This window comes from Bos javanicus, chromosome 5 (assembly GCF_032452875.1).
Source record: "Bos javanicus breed banteng chromosome 5, ARS-OSU_banteng_1.0, whole genome shotgun sequence".
Classification (NCBI taxonomy): Eukaryota; Metazoa; Chordata; class Mammalia; order Artiodactyla; family Bovidae; genus Bos; species Bos javanicus.
In genome coordinates this window covers 6,677,424-6,697,858 of record NC_083872.1, presented here as the reverse complement: position 1 = coordinate 6,697,858, position 20,435 = coordinate 6,677,424, and the positions used below count along the sequence as shown (strand labels likewise).

Sequence of the window (20,435 nt, the reverse complement as noted above, 5' to 3'; positions counted from 1 at the left end):
AAAATTTAAATATAAGAATATCAGTAATAATAGTTCTAATGTTTAAAAAAAAGCTCTGAGAAAAGCATGAGTAACAACACTTTGAAAAATGGGCAAAGAATATGAAGATAATTCAAAGAGGGCAAAACACAATGGCAAATACAGGTATGAGAAGACACTATAATTCTCAATTACTATCAATGTATTTCCAAACTAAGAGGGAGAGAGAGAGAGAGAGAGAACTGGAGCACAAAATCAATTCAGTGAACTCCTAGAGCGCATGCGTGTGTGTTCCCTGTCTGCCTTTGGGGCATTAACTCATACACACGGGTGCGTTAGAAAACCAGCAGGGCGCCACCCCGCGCTCGTGTCAGGGCGCCACCGCACGCTGACGAGCTACACGGCACAAACGCCTGCTGTCAGGTGTCACTGTGACAGGGTGAACTCTGAACCAAGAAGCTAATTATACTTAATTATATACTTTTGAGCTGCTCAAATTTAATTCTATAAAATGTATAGAACAATACCAAGGGTTACTGACAAGAAGAAGCAAGGAAAGAACATCTCTATGCACAACTGACTTATTTTTAAGTCCTAACCAAAACTGATGAGCCAAATGTGAGACCTTCTTAGAACCTAGGTAGTGATGAACGAAATTCTAGGAATATCATGAGGATTTTTTTCTAAAGAATAAATAATGAAAGGACAGCACAAGCATAAAACATACAAACAAGTGAGCAATGAAGGATAAAGAAAAGTAATAGCCACCACAAAATTATAAAATAACTTTCTTTTTAAAATATATCTAGTTAACAGTGCCACTCAAGATGGAATTTCTCACTAATCCATTTGACGTACCCTCTTTAAGGGAAGACTGGACAAAAATGATTTGGTAGTACAATGGAAAGATCTCACATCAATTTTTCAGTTAGAGGCCTCTTACATACTGTGCTCCGCTGTGGCCCCAGATGCCCGGTTAAGATAAAACGACTTTCATTTTGAAAACAGACCAACTTGAGGCATAAGTTCTCTTTATGCTGCAGAACCACCACTGTCTCAAACTCACTTTGCTTGCTTCCAACAGATTTTACATGAGGAGAATATTTATCAGCTTCTATAAAAAGCTGATTTTCACTTCATTTCCTTCTAGCATTAATCAATATGTATAAACGTGTATATAACAATATACATAAATCTGGCATATTTTTTCCCTTCCACAGACATTTGATAAACAAATGCCTATATGTGTATTTTTCTCCCTCTCTTAAAAAAAAATAAATAATTTTATTTTTAGGATTTTTATTTAGGATAGTTTAAGATTTACAAAACCAATGAAGAGTCCCCATATTTATTCCACACACCCAGTTTCCACTATTATTAACATCTAACATTACTATGGTACAATTGTTTTAATTCAATCAACATTACCATTAACTGAGGAAAGTGAAGAGGAACTAAAAAGCCTCTTGATGAAAGTGAAAGTGGAGAGTGAAAAAGTTGGCTTAAAGCTCAACATTCAGAAAACGAAGATCATGGCATCCGGTCCCATCACTTCATGGGGAATAGATGGGGAAACAGTGGAAACAGTGTCAGACTTTATTTTTTTGGGCTCCAAAATCACTGCAGAGGGTGACTGCAGCCATGAAATTAAAAGACGCTTACTCCTTGGAAGGAAAGTTATGACCAACCTAGATAGCATATTCAAAAGCAGAGACATTACTTTGCCAACAAAGATTTGTCTAGTCAAGGCTACGGCTTTTCCTGTGGTCATGTATGGATGTGAGGGTTGGACTGTGAAGAAGGCTGAGCGCCCAAGAATTGATGCTTTTGAACTGTGGTGCTGGAGAAGACTCTTGAGAGTCCCTTGGACTGCAAGGAGATCCAACCAGTCCATTCTGAAGGAGATCAGCCCTGGGATTTCTTTGGAAGGAATGATGCTAAAGCTGAAACTCCAGTACTTTGGCCACCTCATGTGAAGAGCTGACTCATTGGAAAAGACTCTGATGCTGGGAGGGATTGGGGGCAGGAGGAGAAGGGGACGACAGAGGATGAGATGGCTGGATGGCATCACTGACTCGATGGACTTGAGTCTGGGTGAACTCCGGGAGCTGGTGATGGACAGGGAGGCCTGGCATGCTGCAATTCATGGCGTTGCAAAGAGTCAGACACGACTGAGTGAACTGAACTGATACTTTATTTATATCAGGGCTTCCCTGGTGGCTCAGACAGTAAAGCGTCTGCCTGCAATGTGGGAGACCCCTGGGTTGGGAAGATCCCCTGGAGAAGGAAATGGCAATCCACTCCAGCACTCTTGCCTGGAAAATCTCATGGACAGAGGAACCTGTCCATGGGGTCGCAAAGAGTCGGACACGACTGAGCGACTTCACTTTCACTTTTCATACTGTATTCAGATTGTCTTAATTTTTAGGTAATGTCCTTTTTCTGTTCCAGGATTCCATCTAGGGTGTCACATTAAAGTTGTCACAGTTCCCTAGGCTGTTCTTGGGTATGACAATTTCTCAAACTTTACTTATTCTTGATGACCTTGACGAGTATGTGTTTTGTTTTAGGGCTTTCCTCATAGCTCAGCTGGTAAAGAAACCGCCTACAATGCAGGAGACCCTGGTTCAATTCCTGGGTCAAGAAGATCTGCTGGAGAAGGGATATGCTACCCACTCCAGTATTCTTGGGCTTTCCTTGTTGGCTCAGCTGGTAAAGAATCGCCTGCAATGTGGGAGACCTGGGTTCAATCCCCGGGATGGGAAGATCCCCTGGAGAAGGGGAAAAGGCTACCCACTCCAGTGTTCTGGCCTTGAGAATTCATAGACTATATAGTCCATGGGGTTGCAAAGAGTCAGACACAACCGAGCAACTTTCACTTTCTTTCACTTTCATGTGTTTTTAAAATGTGTTAGTTTTTAATGTAACCTAATTTTGTAAATTTCCTTTGACAGTGCTATATAATCTTTATTTGCCCAAATATTTATATATCTTTAGGTAGTCTGTAATCACAGTATTCATATATTTTATACTCTTCCCTTTACATTTCCTCTTAGAATGACTACTATTAAAAAGACAAGACATAATAAATGTCAAAGACGATGTGAAAAAAGGAGACCCTCGTACACTGTTGGTGGGACTGTAAACGGAAACAGTCACTTATGGAAAATAGTATGGAGATTCCTCAAAAAATTAAGAATAGAATTACCATATGACTATACTATACTTAGACTGACCAGGTTAATTTTGGAGGAATCTGATGGGTACTAAATTTTATCTTGTTTTCATCTGCATTTCCCTGAAGCAAACTGAAAAAAAATTATCTAGAATATCGATTCTGCTGAAAAGTCACCAAGTCAACCACTGGATGTAGCAATATAGATTTCCTGTTACTTTAACAGGGTAGGGGCACACACCAGACCACAACTGATTAAGGAAAAGATGGAAGGAAAGAAACGAGGAACAGCAAGCACAGGCAAATCTTTGGAGTTTTGATACAAGAAGAGCAAAGAAGTAGGGCAGTAGGCAGAAAAGAAGAGGAATCAAAGGAAAACACAGTTTGGGTTTTCAGATTTTTTTAGGATGGGAGAAATGACTGCTAGTAGAAATGATCTGGTAGAGTCAAAAACTGATGAGGTAGAAGTATGAATAGAGAACTGCTGGAGAGATGCCGTAAGTGGGCACGAGAGGATAGAAATTACCATAAACAAACATATGCAGTACTTCTATACTAAAAAACACAGAACATTGATGAAAGAAATCAAAGAAGATCTAAATAAATAGGCAGACATACCATATTTACGGACTGGAAGACTACAAACGGTTAAGATGTCAATTTCCCCCACACGGAGAGATAAACTTAAAGCAAGTCCTATCAAAATCCCAGCAAGATGTTCTGTATGTATATATAACACTATTCTATTAATAAAACTTATATGCAGGGCTTCCCAGGTGGCTCAGTGGTAAAGTGGAGACACAGGAGTCTCTGAGTTGGGAAGATCCCCTGGAGGAGGAAATGGCAACCCACTCTGGTATTCTTGCCAGGAAAATCCCATGGACAGAGGAGCCTGGCGGGCTACAGTCTATGGGGTCACAGTGAGTCGGACACAACTGAGTGCATATACAAAATTTATATGGAAAGGCAACTAAAACAGCTAAAATAATTTCAAAAATAAAAAAAGGAATTGTACAAAGAAGCAGTCTGTTCAAGACTTTGTACATAGCTCCAGCAATCAAGACCGTGTAGTACTGGGTGAGAGACAGATACATAGATCAATGAAACAGAATCCAGAACCCAGAAATGAAAACATACAAATATGCTCTCCTGATTCAATGGAGGGATGATAAGCTTTTCAATAAATGGTGCTAGAGCAGCTGGACATTTATGGGGGGGGGGGTGGAATGTTCAACTTAATTTTCACATTTCATACAAAAAAAAAAAACCTCAAAATTGATCCTGAACTTAAACATAAATGTTACAAGTAAAACCATAAACTGTTTGAACAACAACAACAAAAAAACCTCTTGGATCTACTGCTAGGCAAAGAGAACTTAAACTTAACATCAAAAGCACAATCCATAAAAGGAAAAATTTATAAACTGAAATTAATCAAAATTTAAATATATATAGGAGAAATGGCACCCCACTCCAGTACTCTTGCCTGGAAAACCCCATGGATGGAGGAGCCTGGAAGGCTGCAGTCCATGGGGTCATAAGAGTCAGATACGACTGAGCGACTTCACTTTCACTTTCATGCACTGGAGAAGGAAATGGCAACCCACTCCAGTGTTCTTGCCTGGAGAATCCCAGGGACGGGGGAGCCTGGTGGGCTGCCGTCTATGGGGTCGCACAGAGTCGGACACGACTGAAGTGACTTAGCAGCAGCAGTGTCCCCCCACAAATCCATCCGCTGAAGCCCTAACTGGTCAAGTTAAAATGACGTCATCAAGGTGGGCCCTAGTCCAGCGTGACTGGCGTCCTCTGTCAGTCGCTCAGTCGTACCCGACTCTTGGTGACACCATGGACTGTAGGCTCCTCTGTCCATGATCCCATGGGCATGCCAGGCTCCTCTGCCCATGAGACTCTCCAGGGAGGATACTGGAATGGGTATTTTCTACTCCAGGGAGAAAATGTGGACATGCCAACACCAGAGATAGGTACACACCCAGAAACAGACACGCTGAGGACACAGCAAGAGGGCTGCCATCTGCTAAGCAGAGTGACACCTCAGAAGAAACCACACCTGCCAACCTTGTTCTTGGATTCCTTGTTTCCAGAACTAAATAAATGAGAAAATAAATTTCCATTATTTAAGACATTTCATATGTGATGTTTTATCATGGTGGCTCTAGCAAACTAACACAGATACAAAGAAATATTTAACCCAGGAAGATATAGATGGCAAATAAGCACATGAAAACAAAGTCAGCACCATTAGCTGCTAGGGAAATGTAAATTAATAACATAACGCCTTACCATCACATACCTATTAAAATGGGCTAAAATTAAAAAGTGACCACACCAAATGCTGGAAAGGAGGCAGAGAGATCAGATTACTCACACACCACTGAGTTGGTTGGAATGTAAAATGCACAGCCACTCCAGGAAACAGTCTGACCGTTTTTTAAAAATTTTAACATACAACTATCATATGGCCCAGTAACAGTACTCTTAGGTATTTATCCTAGAGAAATGAAAAACTTAACGTTTACACAGGATCTTTACACAAATACTTAAAGCAGCTTTACTTATAATAACCCCAAACTGGAAACAATGCGGATGTATATCCACATACCACCCAGTAACAGGAAGGAATGAACTACTGATACATGCTAAAACCTGCATGAATCCCCAAACTGTTAATCTAATGAAAAAAGCCAGTCTCACAGGAATACACACGTGATTTCATTTAAAAAATTCTTAAAATTACAAAATTATAGACATGGGAGAATAGATTGGTATGGGTATACAAAGGCAATATGAAAGATCTTTCTGGTGATAAAAATATCCTGTAACTTCACTGATTCAATATCAATTTCTCGGATGTGGTATTATAATTTTTCAAGGTGTTACCATTTGAAAAAGCTATATAAAAGGGTACACAGAATCTCTCTGCATTTTTTCTTCCAATGACATGTGAATCTGTAATTATGTCCATATAAAAATTTTTTAATTCAAAGAAAATCATTAACTTAAAACATTTAAAATGTATAATTTATAAATATAATATGTCTCAATAAAAATAGCTATGTGGTTAAAAAATAGCTTTAAAAGATATAAATTAAAACAAAAACCATACAGACCAGTGTTGTCCCATATAACTTTCTGCAATTACTGATATATTCTATATTTCTGTGCTATCTATAATAGTAGTCACTAGCCACACGTGGCTAATAAAACACTGAAAATGTGACTAATATAACTGAAAAACTCAAATTTTTATTTTAATCAGTTTAAATAGCCACAAGCCACTGGTGGCTACCAGACTGGATAAGGCAGATCTAGACATTTTATAATGGGAAAGATCATTATGTGCTAAGATGAAACTATGGCAAAAGTGTATTCAGAAAAAGTGTAAATTTTATAACACTGTATGATACCAGTAGGGTTTCCCAGGTAGCACAGTGGTAAAGAATCCATCTGCTGATGCAGGAGATGTAAGAGTCACGGGTACAGAGTCAGGAAGATCCCCCAGAGGAGGAAACGGCAACCCACTTCAGTACTCTTGCCTGGGAAATCCTATAGTCAAAGGAGCCGGGTGGGCTACAGTCCATGGGGTTGCAGAGTTGGACTTAGCAACTAGACAACAACATTCAATTATCCTCAGGAAAAAAGGAGACAAGTAAGGAAATAACAAGTATCATATCAAGTGTTAAATCGAAAGCAAAACTTCCTTAGAAAATAATGTCTACATTTTATTCATGATTATAAAAATTACAGAATTATGAATGAAGATTAATGCATATTTATAATCACAGTGAAGGGAGATAAAACCTCCAAGGTAGAAACAGATTCAACAATGCTGAACAATTCTCTCTCTCATAATCTTGAACAGCAGAAAGAAAGGGAAGACTGTAGAACAGTAACAGCTAACTCTGTGCCAACAGCTATTCTAAACTTTGGAGGTAGGATTCCTCAGAATCAAAGATGCTGCTGACTGTAAGATGCACATTGTTGTTCGTTGTTCAGTCATTAAATCATGTCTGACTCTGCCACCCAATGGACTGCAACATACCAAGCAGTATGGACATACGTGTCCATCACCATCTCCTGGACTTTGCTCAAACTCATGTCCATTGAGTTGACGATGCCATCCAACCATCTCAATTCTGTTAACCCTCTTCTCCTGCCCTCAATCTTTTCTAGCATCAGGGTCTTTTCCAATGGCTTGGCTATTCGATGAGAGGGCCAAAGTATTGGAGCTTCAGCTTCAGCATCAGTCCTTCCAATTAATATTCAGGATTAATTTCCTTTAGGATTGACTGGTTTGATCTCCTTGCTGTCCAAGGGACTCTCAAGAGTCTTCTCCAGCACCACAGTTCAAAAGCATCAATTCTTCGGTGCTCAACCTTCTTTATGGCCCAACTCTCACATCCTTATATGACTACTGGAAAAACCACAGTTTTTACTAGACGGACCTTTGTCAGCAAAGTAATGTCTCTGCTTTTTAATACACTGTCTAGTTTTGTCATAGTTTTTCTTCCAAGGAGCAAGCGTCTTTTAACATCATAGATGTGGTCACCATCTGCAGTGATTTTGGAGACCAAGAAAATAATATCTACCACTGTTTCCCCATGTATTTGCCATGAAGTGAAGGCACCCGATGCCATGATCTTAAGTCTCTGAATGTTGAGTTTTAAGCCAGCTTTTTCACTCTTCTCTTCCACCTTCATCAAGAAGCTCTTTAATCCCTCTTTGCTTTTTGCCATTAGGGTAGCATTATCTGCATATCTGAGGTTGATATTTCTCCCAGAGATCTTGATTCCAGCTTGTGATTCACACACAAGATGCACATGGTACTGTAATATTTAATACTGAAAAAAAAATCCATGCAGAAGTAGACTCACACAGTTCAAGCCCATGTGTTCAAGTGTCAACTGTACATGACATTATGATAAAGGGATAACTATGGAGACAGCAAAAAGATCAGAGGTTGCCAGAGTTAGCAGAGAGAGAGGGATGAGGAGACAGAATACAGAGCATTTTCAGGGCAATGGAACTATTCTGTATGATACTGTAATAGTAGATACATGTCATTATTCATTTGTCAAAACCCATATTAAAACCCAGAAGAGAACCGGAAGTAAAGTACAGACTTTGGATGATAACGATGGGTCAATGCATGTTCAATGGCTAACAAGCATGCCACCTCCAGTGCAAGTTGTTGACACCTGGTATATGGGAATTCTCTGTACTTTCTGCTCAATGTTGCTGCGAACCTCAAACTATTCTAAAAATTAATCTATTAAAAATATTTTTTATAATATCGAGGACATTTGCCATCACAGCCAGCTATTCAATCAATTCTGTATCATCACTATCACACGCTGCTGCACAAAACTAAAGGGGCAACTGGATTTAAGCAGCTTGAAAGTGAAAGTGAAAAGTGAAAGTGAAGTTGCTCAGTCCTGTCCAACTCTTTGTGACCCCATGGACAGTAGCCCACCAGGCTCCTCCGTCCATGGGATTCTCCAGGCAAGAATACTGGAGTGAGTTGCCATTTCCTTCTCCAGGGGATCTTCCCGACCCAAGGATAGCACTCAGGCCTCCCACATTGCAGGCAGACACTTCAACCTCTGAGCCACCAGGGAAGCCCTGAATTCAAATTCAGTTCTGCTACTTACCAGCAAGTACCCTCTCTATGCATCAATCCTCTCCTTTGTAAAAGATGTATTTAAAAAGGTGTGGGAATTAAATGAATGAACATATATGCAAAACTGCTTAGGGCAGTGGCTAGCTCATAGTTATAATTTGATAACTGTTAGCAATTACACTTGTGATTATCAGAAGACTGAGGAAATAACATGAAAAGCACACAATACAATGCCTTATACCTTAAATCTCAAGTTAGCATCCTTCTTCCTTCTTGTGCAAAAAAAGAAAAACAAGTAATAAAACTTTTCCCACATATCAAGTGTGTGTCAGAGAGGGGAGGATAAAGTATAGGACTGTTTATAGTATCACCTCTGAAAGTTTTTCAAAACATACGTACCACAAACCCAAATACTAAATTAGAAACTTTGAAAAGTGTATATGGAAGCATGTGTATTCTAACAAAGTCCTCCCTAAGGTTCTAATACACACACACACAGAGACACACACACACAGACACACACATTCTTATGTTACCCAACCCATCTCCCAGGCTGATGGGAGATGAAGTTACTGCATACCAGCAGTGAATGGGATTTAATGCACTGAAATATATATTTTAACAAAAATTTCTTGGAGTTCTTACACATTATCTAGATCTAGGGCTGGCAAATAGAGCCTATAATTCAAATCTGGCCCAGCACCTAAGTTTATATATAAAGTTTTATTGAAACACAGCACAGTCATTCAATCCCATATTGCCTACAACTGCTTCCATACAATCACCACTGAGCTGAGTCGCTGCTCCAGAGACTACATAGTCCACAAACTTGAAAATACTTTCTATCTGGCCTTTACAGAGAATGTTTCCCAACCGTAGTCTGGATTATTCATGCAGAATGCTATTCAGTAGCTCAACTAGAACATTTACTGTTAACAATGAGTGCAGTGTAATTACAGAGTCCCAAAGTACGTAAAAAACTAGAAGACTGGAACAAAGCAAATAAACAGTTCTTCGCATTAAGAGTACAGAGCACAGAAACAGTTTCCCTGGAGCATTCCTTCTTTACGGAAACTGTTCCTCCCCTGATTCCAAGCAAGAAACCTTGGCCAAGTTTACGCTCTCTCCCATGGTCATAGGAGTAGGCACATAAACTAAATCAGGATGACCTGATTCCACTTTCCAGTGTGGAATGAGGAAGACATGCAGTCCCTCTCTAATGGTTAGCTGAGATTTTAGATATAATGCTGGCATCCATGTCCCCACTGCAGAGAATACAGAACCTACTCTGCATAAGGAGAAAATGAAGCTGAAAGGCAGGGATGAGATGAGAGAGAAGACTGTCTTGGTGTCATTCTCGGCTCAGGTTCCAGTTATCCTTGAGCTCAGCTGCACTGCTGGCATCCCAAGCGTGGGCTATGTGAATGAGGAAATTCCCTTTTTTGCCCAAGGAGATTTTTAAAAGGCTGGTGACATTTGCAGTCCAAGGATTCTAACTAACACGACAAGCAACTTCTTCAGTCACAGAACGGTTTGTTCATTCAATCATTCATTCATCCATTCATTTATTTTAACGAGAATGAGAATAGTTCTGGTCACCGATTTTGTTCATCCTTCATTAAATCTTTCATAAATTAATAGATATTCATAATTAGAAAGTTGTTCTAAAAACCTGAACGAGGGTACAGTAACTTCTCAAACATTAGTTAATATTTCTCAGTTGACTGTTCCTAGTATAAAACAACTGAGAAAAAAACATAAGTTATCTGATATATATACAAAAAAACCCTTCAGGTATACTCAGCCCTACTGTTTCCATCTCCTCGATAATAATTGTCGATAATCAGAAAAATGGGCCTAAGACACTATAATATTCTGATTTATCAAAGAAAGATTCTATCATATTTAATATGTATTAACCCTAAAAAGTCAAAGTAATTCATATGGCAAATCAACAACTGAGACAAAAACAAAAAATATTTTGTTAACCCTCTATAATTCAGGAAATTAAGTTTTTCATAATATCTCACAGAAAGTTCAAGTTTCACTCTACTTTCAAATTAGCTGCCTATAGCTCTATTTTAGGAGAAGGCAATATCACCCCACTCCAGTACTCTTGTCTGGAAAATCCTATGGACGGAGGAGCCTGGAGGGCTGCAGTCCATGGGGTTGCTAAGAGTCGGACACAACTGAGCGACTTCACTTTCACTTTTCACTTTCATGCATTGGAGAAGGAAATGGCAACCCACTCCAGTGTTCTTGCCTGGAGAATCCCAGGGACGGGGAGCCTGGTGGGCTGCCGTCTGTGGGGTCGCACAGACTCGGACACGACTGAAGCAACTTAGCAGCAGCAGCTCTATTTTAAGGAGAATTTAACAGAAGATATCATCCTACAAATGTATAATTATTGCACTGGGTGAGAATTTTACCTGCAAATTTTGTAAATACAATACTGTCTTCAATCAATTTTTTAAATTCCACAGTTTAAACTATTGGATATTTTATTCTTAAATTACCTATCTGTAACAGAATCTAATTATAAAATAATATTAGAAATAGATGATGCTTTGAAAGAGAATTTCATATAACCTTGATATTGAAATAACATCTTTAAGGATTACGTGCCTGTTGGGAGTTCTGTTAAAGGCATACTACATCAAGACACCGTAACTGACTAACCAACCCTAAGACACCCTTCAAGATACTCTCTAGAGGAAAGGAGGTCCACAATGCATTTAAAATTTTAACAAAATACACACTCACAGGTGCACCTTCATCTATCCAGAGGGGCCTGAAGGCCGCCAATTGATCTTTTGTTATTTTATAATGACTTACTCTGTGGTCTATCAAAGCATGAAGACCATACTTAGCTTTTCAATAAACCCTCTTAGATCAAAGCACACATCTTTAAGAAAATTGCTGTTGTTTTGTCACTAAGTCATGTCCAGCTCTTTTGTGACCCCATGGACTATAGCCCACCACACTCCTCTGTCCATGGGATTTCCCACCAAGAATACTGGAGTGGGCTGCCATTTCCTTTTACAGGGGATCTTCCCAACCCAGGGATTGAAGCCCATGTCTCCTGCTTGGCAGGTGGATTCTTTACCATTGAGCCACCTGGGAAGCCCTTGGTGTTGGTTTAGTTGCTAAGTCATGTCCAACTCTTTTTGAGCCCATGGACTGCAGCCTGTCAGGCTCCTCTGTCCATGGGATTCTCCAGGCAAGAATATTGGAATGGGTTGCTATTTCCTTCTCCAGGGGATCTTCCCAACTCAAGGCAAACCCGGGACCCCTGTATTGCAGGCAGATTCTTTACCAACTGAGCTATGAGAGAATGGGAAGCCCTTAAGAAAATTAAATAGTGCAAAAAAAGTTTATAATAAAAAGCTGCCTGCCCATCCTCTCTTCAAACCCCAGACAACCAATTTTCTTTATCTTTACTAACATCACAACATTAACAGCTAACATGCATTGTGTTACCAAGTGCCAGACATAGAACTTTATATACGTTTTCTCATTTAATCTTCACAGCAGCTTCATGATGTAGGGGCTATTATGCCCCCATTTTAGTCTGGGAAACTGGAACACAGTACTCTGGAACTTGCCCAGAGTCACATGGGTAGCAAGTGGAAAACTAGGATTTGAACTGAAGCACTTGCAACCTATACACTCCTATATTTACCTACTGAACAGTCAGTCCACTCTTAATAAAAATTTTTGGGATAAGTCTCACAAATTAAATAAAAAGTGATCAAAACAGTAAGATGGCACTTCTCACAATCAACTGCAATTTTTTTGTTCTACAGATCAGTAATTTTCAATTTTGGCTTTGCCACAGTTTATGAGGTCACTGATCAGTTGCATTTTCATTTTATGTATATTGACTCAGTGGTTACTATGCTTAAGGTATAGTATTTTTAAATCTAAATTACAAGTATATGGCCTATAGCTGAATTTTGCTGAATAAAAAAAGGGATCAGATCCTAAAGACTGACAGAAAGACCTGTTTTGAAGGGAAAGAATGTGCCAGTAACCCATTAGAAAAAGAAAACCAATTTTCAGTACTTCAGTTTAATACTCTAAACAAAGAAAAAATGAGACATGAATATACACAAATGTAATGTGAAGAAAATTCAGCATTAAAAACAACGAGACACTAGAGAAAAGGCAGTAACAGAAGTTTTGAAATTGAGAAAGAAAACAAAAGGAAGCAATCAAGAGATGAAAGTTCTACGTAATCCAGGCAATCGAGTTCAAAGCTCTAAGTCAGCTCTTGCTGAAACAGAGAGCCCTTATGATAATGCTCTGCCTGAAGGGAGTGTCATGGCCTCATCATATGAGAGAGCAGGGATGGCTTACTGAGGACGTATTAGCAAGTGAAATGGAAGGCTGGTGACAGACAGCAAGTCAGCTGGATCTACAGACCAACGTATGGTATCCATCTCTCCGCTTAAGTTAACCAGTTTAGATAACGGGAATCCAAACTTACTAACTGGCTACACTTCCCCTTTCAGCAGTTAGTTGGTTTCGGCTATCTTCCCAACTAGGTTATTAACTTCTGGACAGCAGAAGCTATTCATTACATTTTCACCCATAAAAGCTAGCACAGTGCTATGCATCTCGCAGAGAGATGATCAAGCCTATCAACCTTGAAAAATCACAACATACATCAGAACATTAAAGTTTGACGAAATCTGAAGACAGGATCTAGTCTAGCCTCTTTATTTTAAAAGCAAAGAAACAAAATATAATTTAAATGTCTACTAGCCTAAAGTAGAAGAGCTGGGATTAGCACCTTAATCCCCTGATAATCAGTTTATCTTTTTCCAAATAGCCTCTAATTTTTTCCATTAAAATAAAAGTCTATCTCATCAGAAAACAAAAGTCAACAGCATCAGTACTCACTTTACATCCAGGCCCAAGGCCCTTTAGATTTGGTTGGCAGTCTACGTGCCTAGATCTGCGATGACTGCTTTATAAACGTCATTCTACTTCTCACTCACAAGGACTCTAAGAGGTAGGTACTATGAACCTAATTTCATAAAAGCATAAAACGTAATTTGACCATGACAATAGTAAGAGGCAGAATCTAGATTTTCCATTTGTCACTAGTCTTGGCTTTTAACCAGTATCCTATACTGTTTCACATTGACTTTATCACGAATATCCCGAAGCCTCAAGATAAACAAATAATTAAATGACTTACTAAATGAATGGATTATTTAATTAACTGAAAAGTAAGGTTCTCTCACAGCAAATACTTCTAAAAAGAAGGGTTCATTGTTCATCTACTTACATAATCCCCTAAGAAAGGTTTTAACAGTGAGCAGTCTGCATATTAACAGATTTAAGGAATAGATACTGTCTTTACCTCACAAATGATCTATTCAACAAATAGTGAGAAACAATTTTTGTGACACAGTGCTAAATTTGAACATAAAAAGTAAAATAAACTTGTTCCTGCAAGATCCTATTCCATTAAATTAAAACCCAAACAAGTTTCTAAACGATTAATCAAAATCAAATAAATATATAACACCACTCTCCTTCGGGTTGGAGAAAGGAGAAACATTAGCTGAGCACCTACAATGTGCCAGTTCTTAAAGCTCAACAAAGCTCAACAAAGCCTGATCCCTTAATGCCAAATGAACTAGGCAGCATTTCCATTTTCTGATGAACAAACTGAGGCTTTAAGAGGTTAAGAACCTGTCTCAGGTCACTTGGCTCATTACTACAAATCCAGAATTGGAACCCAAGTTTGTCTAGCCAAAAGTCTGTGTTAGGCAAGTTAAAGGTACTATTATCCTATTTCTCACCAAAGCAAATAAAGGTTTGCTCAGTTTCTTTCCAAGGAAGAATGAAGACACTGCTTACTTTACCAACAAAAAAGGACACACTCTCACTTAATCCTTATTATAGCTTATTAAAATTATTACTTCATCCCATTATTAAAAATCATGAACCTAAAACTTAGAGAAGTAGCTTGCCCAAGAACACACGCAGAATTATCCCAGGTCTATTGCTTAGTCCTTAAGTCACATCCAACTCTTTATAACCCCATCAACTGCAGCATGCCAAGCTTCCCTGTCCTTCACTATCTCCCGGAGTTTGCTCAGACTCATGTCCGTTGAGTGGGTGATGCCATTCAACCACCTCATCCTCTGTTGCACCCTTCTTCTTTTGCCTTCAATCTTTCCCAGCATCAGCGTCTTTTCCAATGTGTCGGCTCTTCGCATACCAGGTGTGAATGCAAAACTAACCACAGGAAAAATGCAGAAGGACCATAGCTCTGGTATCGTGTTTGCCAAGTAAAAAGGAATGGTAACTGTCATGTATTTCAATTTTCACTGATGAGGAAGTTGATTTTCTAGTTAAGAGTCAATTAAATGGTAACCTGAAGCCTGGTCTCTGAATTTCAAGCCTACAGGCCATTCCATTACACCAAGCAATCTCTGGATTTGTCGCCTGTTGAAATTATTCCTAAAGTACCAAACAATGAACTACTTCACAAAGCAAAAGTTTATGAAGAGAGAAGAGTTATGTTAAAATACACAGAATCAGTATTTTTGTATTTAAAAATACTTTCACAGGAATAGGTGATGAGAAATATTCCTTAGCAACATTTTCAGCGCATCTTCTGAAAACTTTGTCTATTTCTTGATATAATTTTAGGGCCGGAAGCGTGAACTAAAAGAGAGATGTCTCCAATGCCAATTCTGAGAATTTTTTTTTACCATTTGGTAAAAAAAGAACGTTTAGTTTTATTGTACATCTCTGTTTGTTAGAACAGAATAGCCTTTTCACTGAGAGTGGCCCAGGTATACGCCTAAGGAACTGTCCCACTGTTTTTGATAAGTCAAAGTGACAAATGAGAAGGTGATGAGTATTAGTATATAACATGGGTAAGTGCTTGTATTTATATTTTACTAAGTAATATAAGCATGCTATGGGCTTCCCTCCTGGCTCAGTGATAAAGAATCCACCTGCCAATGCAGGAGAGGTGGGTCGGATTTCTGGGTAGGGGAAGATCCCCTGGAGAACGGAATGGCAACCCACTCCAGTATTCTTGCCTGATGAATCCCATGATCAGAGGAGCCTGGCGGTCTACAGTACAAGGGGTTGCAAAAAAGTTTGTACCGGACTTAACCGCTAAACAACAAACAATAAACAGGGTATAATCTCAACTGCAGAAATAAACAGAATCATTCTAACGCATGATAACCAGTTAGAGACTTCCATGTTTGTTCAGCCTACCACAACACAGAGATTGTCTTCATCCCTTAAGCTCATAAAAACTATACGAGTTTTTCAGGAAGCTTTGCCGCTGCCCTCCGCACATCACTGTGGATCATTTAAAACCGGAATGCATCAAGAATCGCTTCCAGGCCTGAATGAGCACTACCTCAGTTATAAACTAAGACGTAAACACGTACAGAATGCTACTGATCCTGGAGCGGAGCACTGTTTACTTACAGGGAAGATACTCATGTGATGGGAAAACGTGTTGCACTATCCTCTTCTGGCTCCTGCTCCCCGAAAAAACAAGATACTTTGACAAGCTACTGTGAGCGTGGGTCCATTCCCAAAAGTTTCGACCTCTCTTTTTAATCGTTTAAGGATAAACGCTAAAATACGGACATCCAAAACAAGGTGCCCCGAGGTGCTGCCTATGGCATAACAGGAAGGACATCACTTTGGCCAAGAAACTGTGTTTGTACCCTACACACCTCCAGAGAGCCAAATGGGAAGAATAGACACGGTCGTTCACTCTGGTGAAGGGAAACTGAAGAAATCAAAACCAAACGCGCTTCCTTCTCTCCCCACCCCCGCGGGGAAGCTTGAGCAGAACTAGGGAGCTCAAGCTGCGGTTCCAAACCAGTACCAGGCCCCCGTCTCCACCGGACCGGCAAGCAGCGCAGCGACAGAGGAGACCCGTCAACACCTCCACCTCTGCCCTCCAGGCACAGCCAGGGACGGCGTCCCAAAGCACGCCCCGGCCGGGCCCGCCCCGCTATCTCCTCCTCCGTTATCCGCTCACAGCCCGCTCGGGCCTGGATCTGCCTGCCCGCCCTCCCCAACTTCGGCACGCTCCACTACCCCACACACGCAGGCCACCGCCCAGCCGCGCGTCCGGGGGCGAAGGGCCGGGGGGACCGTGGGCCGAGGACTGCGCTCGGAGCCGTTCCTCACCTCTGGATGGAGAAGGGGCACGCAGCCCGCTTCGCTCTCGTACTCATCCGGGCCGTCCGCCATCTTGGTGTTAAATCCCTCCTCCCGCTGCATGCCGGGAGAAAGCGTTTCACCCTCGCGGGGCTCGGGCGAGGCGGAGGGCGAGCGCGAGGGCGAGCGCGAGCCCCGCCAGAGGCGACGCGGTCGCCGCCTCCTCCTCCCCTTCCCCCCGTGCCGCCCCCTCTGCCCCCGCCCCCTAGGAGCGCGCGGGTCCCTGCGCGCGTGCGCGCGTGTCGGGCCGGCCCGCGCGAGAGCGCGCTCTGCTGCACTGCGCCGGGGCCGGCGGGCCTGAGGCTCTGGGCGTGGGCGCCGCCGCGCGGGGGCGGGCCCTGGCCTCCGGCAGCTGTGAGCCTCTGGCTCCCGGGGGGATTCGGCCGCCCCGCAAGCCGGTAACCCGGTCCTTCACGTGGGAAATCTTGAGGCGGCGCAGCCACGAGGGCAGGGCTCCGGAGCCGCGCAGCCGGGACTCGGGGGCCCTGGCAGTCGGGATAGCCCACGCCAGCAAATCCCGCTGTCCCGATCCGAGACCCCCGGGACCGTCCTCAGCGACCTGGGGTGCAGCCATCACCCCGCTCCAGGTACTAGCTTTGGGACGCTCAGGCTTGAATCCAGATGTGCATCGCTCCTGGAAAAAGAAAGACGCACCCCTTCCTCCGCCCTCAAAAAGATCGTCCCACAGGGGTGCTTCCGGGGGGGACACCCCGGAAAACACGGATAAAGCTTGGGATTTCTTCCTGAAGAAGCCTTTTTAAAATGATCCCAAACTGCCCTCACCGGTCTTGAATCACGAATAACCACATTTAAAATGAACGCCCTCAAAACCCGCACGTCCCCATCTGCTACATTGTAATGTAATCCAGGAATTCAGAACTGAAGTTATTTAAACTGAATTCGCTGAAATGCGAACCAGAGAAAATGACTAAAGGCATTTTTAAACGGATATTAGGGCTCCATGGTGGGTAGCGGGGATTGGGTTTTAGAAATGTGCTGATGGCACTGTTATAGAAAAGTATTTATTAGCTATTAAAAATCGAAAATCTAAACTGCTCAGAGAACGATATAGCAAGAAGCATTATTTCGTAGGGATCCTGATACTAACCTGTTTTGTGTTAAAGCCAAATCAGGAAGAAGCCTGCAATCCGACAGTATCAGATTTATTTGTAATCAGGAGGGAGGGCACTCCAGAGGAAGCTTGGATACCGCTCAGAAAGGTAGGAGAAAGCATCTTCTGTGAGGTTTAGGTTCCCGCCAGAGGAGGTCTGTAGGGTCTGGGTGAGCGGGGATCGGTTCTGGATTGGACGCTGTTTCTGAGGCGGGATTTGGGAAAGAGGGGTAACCCGGGATTGGATGCTGTCAGTGGGAGAGGGCGGCTCAGTAATTGGGTAGTCTAGTAATAAAAGAAAAAAGCAAAGTGTGTCTGGGCATCATTGGCAAGAGAAAAGTATCTCTCGGAGCCAGGTGAATATGGCATTTTACAGACGCTGCATGGTTGGGGGTAAAAATAGGATCTCTGTTAACTTTGTGGCTGGTTTTATCAGTGTCTGTTCTCCCTGCACAGTTGCTTTTTCTCATTTTGGTCTGAGCTGATTTTCATTGTTTTGGTCCTGGCCCAAACCAAGAATTTTGGTTCTGATTCCTACACTTATTATGCAGAGTTAAACAGAATTAGGGTTCTGCTTTTGGTGCTCCAAACTGCTTTCAGACACATTTTAACATGGACAGAAATAATTCTTGCCACAACAATTCAGTATTCCTCTTGTCCCATTAGTGTAGATAAGATCGAATTAGAGAACTAAAGGGAGTATGTGGAATTTGACATGTGTTTAACTTGGGGATGAGGTGTGGTTACTGACCAGAGTCCTTGGACCCTTTAATCAATAGAAATTGATAAGAGGCCAGGCTTCAGGCAAAGCTTTATTGGGACCCACATCAGGAGGAAGTGAATTCAAGTAACAAGTGCCCTTGCTTGCTCTCCCAGGAGGTCAGGCTGGTTTCTTAAATGGAATAAGTGTTGGGCTGACTGGTGGGATGGGCTGGGGGACAGGGGATTTAGGTGGTCTGCTCACCCCCTTGGTGGTACTGTGTGTAAGGGTGATACGAAATACTCTGCTCCCCACACCACCAAAATGGCAGTTGGTTTATGGCCTGTTTGTGTCTTATTTTTGACAATTGCCCTAGCTGCACGTGTAGTTAATTTTAGTCCCTTATGGTTTCTCTGTATTCTGCTGCTCGAGACTTTTGTCCAGGTACAAATGCAAGCAGTCTGATAGAGAGTCCCAGGTCCCAGTTAGCTCAGTGCTCTCATTCACTATGCTGGACCTCTGCCAGGTTTCCTGTTCAGGAGGATATTAAAAGAGAAAACTTACATGAGGGCTTCCCTGGTGGCTCAGATGGTAAAGAATCTGCCTGCAACACAGGAGATGTGAGTTTGATCCCTGGATCTGGGAGATCCCTTGGAGAAGGAAATGACAACCCACTCCAGTATTCTTGCCTGGGGAATTCCATGGACAGAGGAGCCTGGTGAGCTACAGTCCATGGGGTCCCAAAGCATCGGACGCAACTGAACAACTAACACACACACACACACACACACACACACACACACGAGGACTTTCACTAGGACAGTCTGGATGTGTGGTAACTTACAGGCCTAGACTGTGACCGGGCTGCTTTCATAATGGTCCATGGCAGTGCTGCCCCTGACCTCTTCCCCAAGCTCCTGTCCCATCACTGCACAGATGTATCCTGATTAGTTTATGTCCCCTACGGTATCAGATCAGGCTCCCAGGGTGGCTCAGCGGTAAAGAACCTGCCTGCAGTGCAGGAGCTGCAGGAGAGGCAGGTTCGATCCCTGGGTAGCAAAGATGCCCTGGAGGAGGGCATGGCAACCCACTCCAGTATTCTTGCCTGGAGAATCCCATGGACAGAGGAGCCTGGCGGGCTCCAGTCCATACGGTCACTAAAGAGTCAGACACAAGTGAAGAAACTTAGCACACATGCATGCACGCTTGCAAGATATTAGATCAGCAACCAGGGGCTCCTCTCTCATTGACTTATTTATACCTAAGAATCAAACTGAGAGTTGGAAATTGAACTAAAGTTGGTTCAGCTGATTTATACTGCTTAGGAAACCTTCTTCTATCCAGATTTCCCAGGCTAGTCAGACCACCTGGGTTTGAATCCTGTTTCTGTTGTGTTTACTTTCTTCCCTACATATCTGAGTCCAGTTTCATTTCTACTCTTAGTTTCTGTTTGAGGACAGAGTATTTCTTCTGTTTACTTTTCCTTTCCTTGAGGAAATGGTGGTGGAGACAAAAGCCCTGTTGAGGCAGATACAGCCTGCATGAGAAAACCTGGGTTATGTTATCTTTGCTGAAAGTTTATTCTAGCTCATATCTCTTATCTCTTTCCCAT

General features: G+C 41.9%; 1 protein-coding gene across 2 annotated transcripts in view; it reads right to left on the bottom strand.

The window, feature by feature from the left end:
• The window catches only part of ZDHHC17 (zinc finger DHHC-type palmitoyltransferase 17), a 100,081-nt gene extending 82,898 nt beyond the window's left edge, over positions 1–17,183 (bottom strand). For both annotated transcript variants that reach the window (XM_061415572.1, XM_061415573.1), the window contains exon 1: positions 16,983–17,183. In XM_061415572.1, coding sequence (XP_061271556.1) covers positions 16,983–17,075 — 93 coding nt within the window. In that variant the 5' untranslated portion in view covers positions 17,076–17,183. The remainder of the gene's footprint in view (positions 1–16,982) is intronic.
• Positions 17,184–20,435: the final 3,252 nt, after the last annotated feature.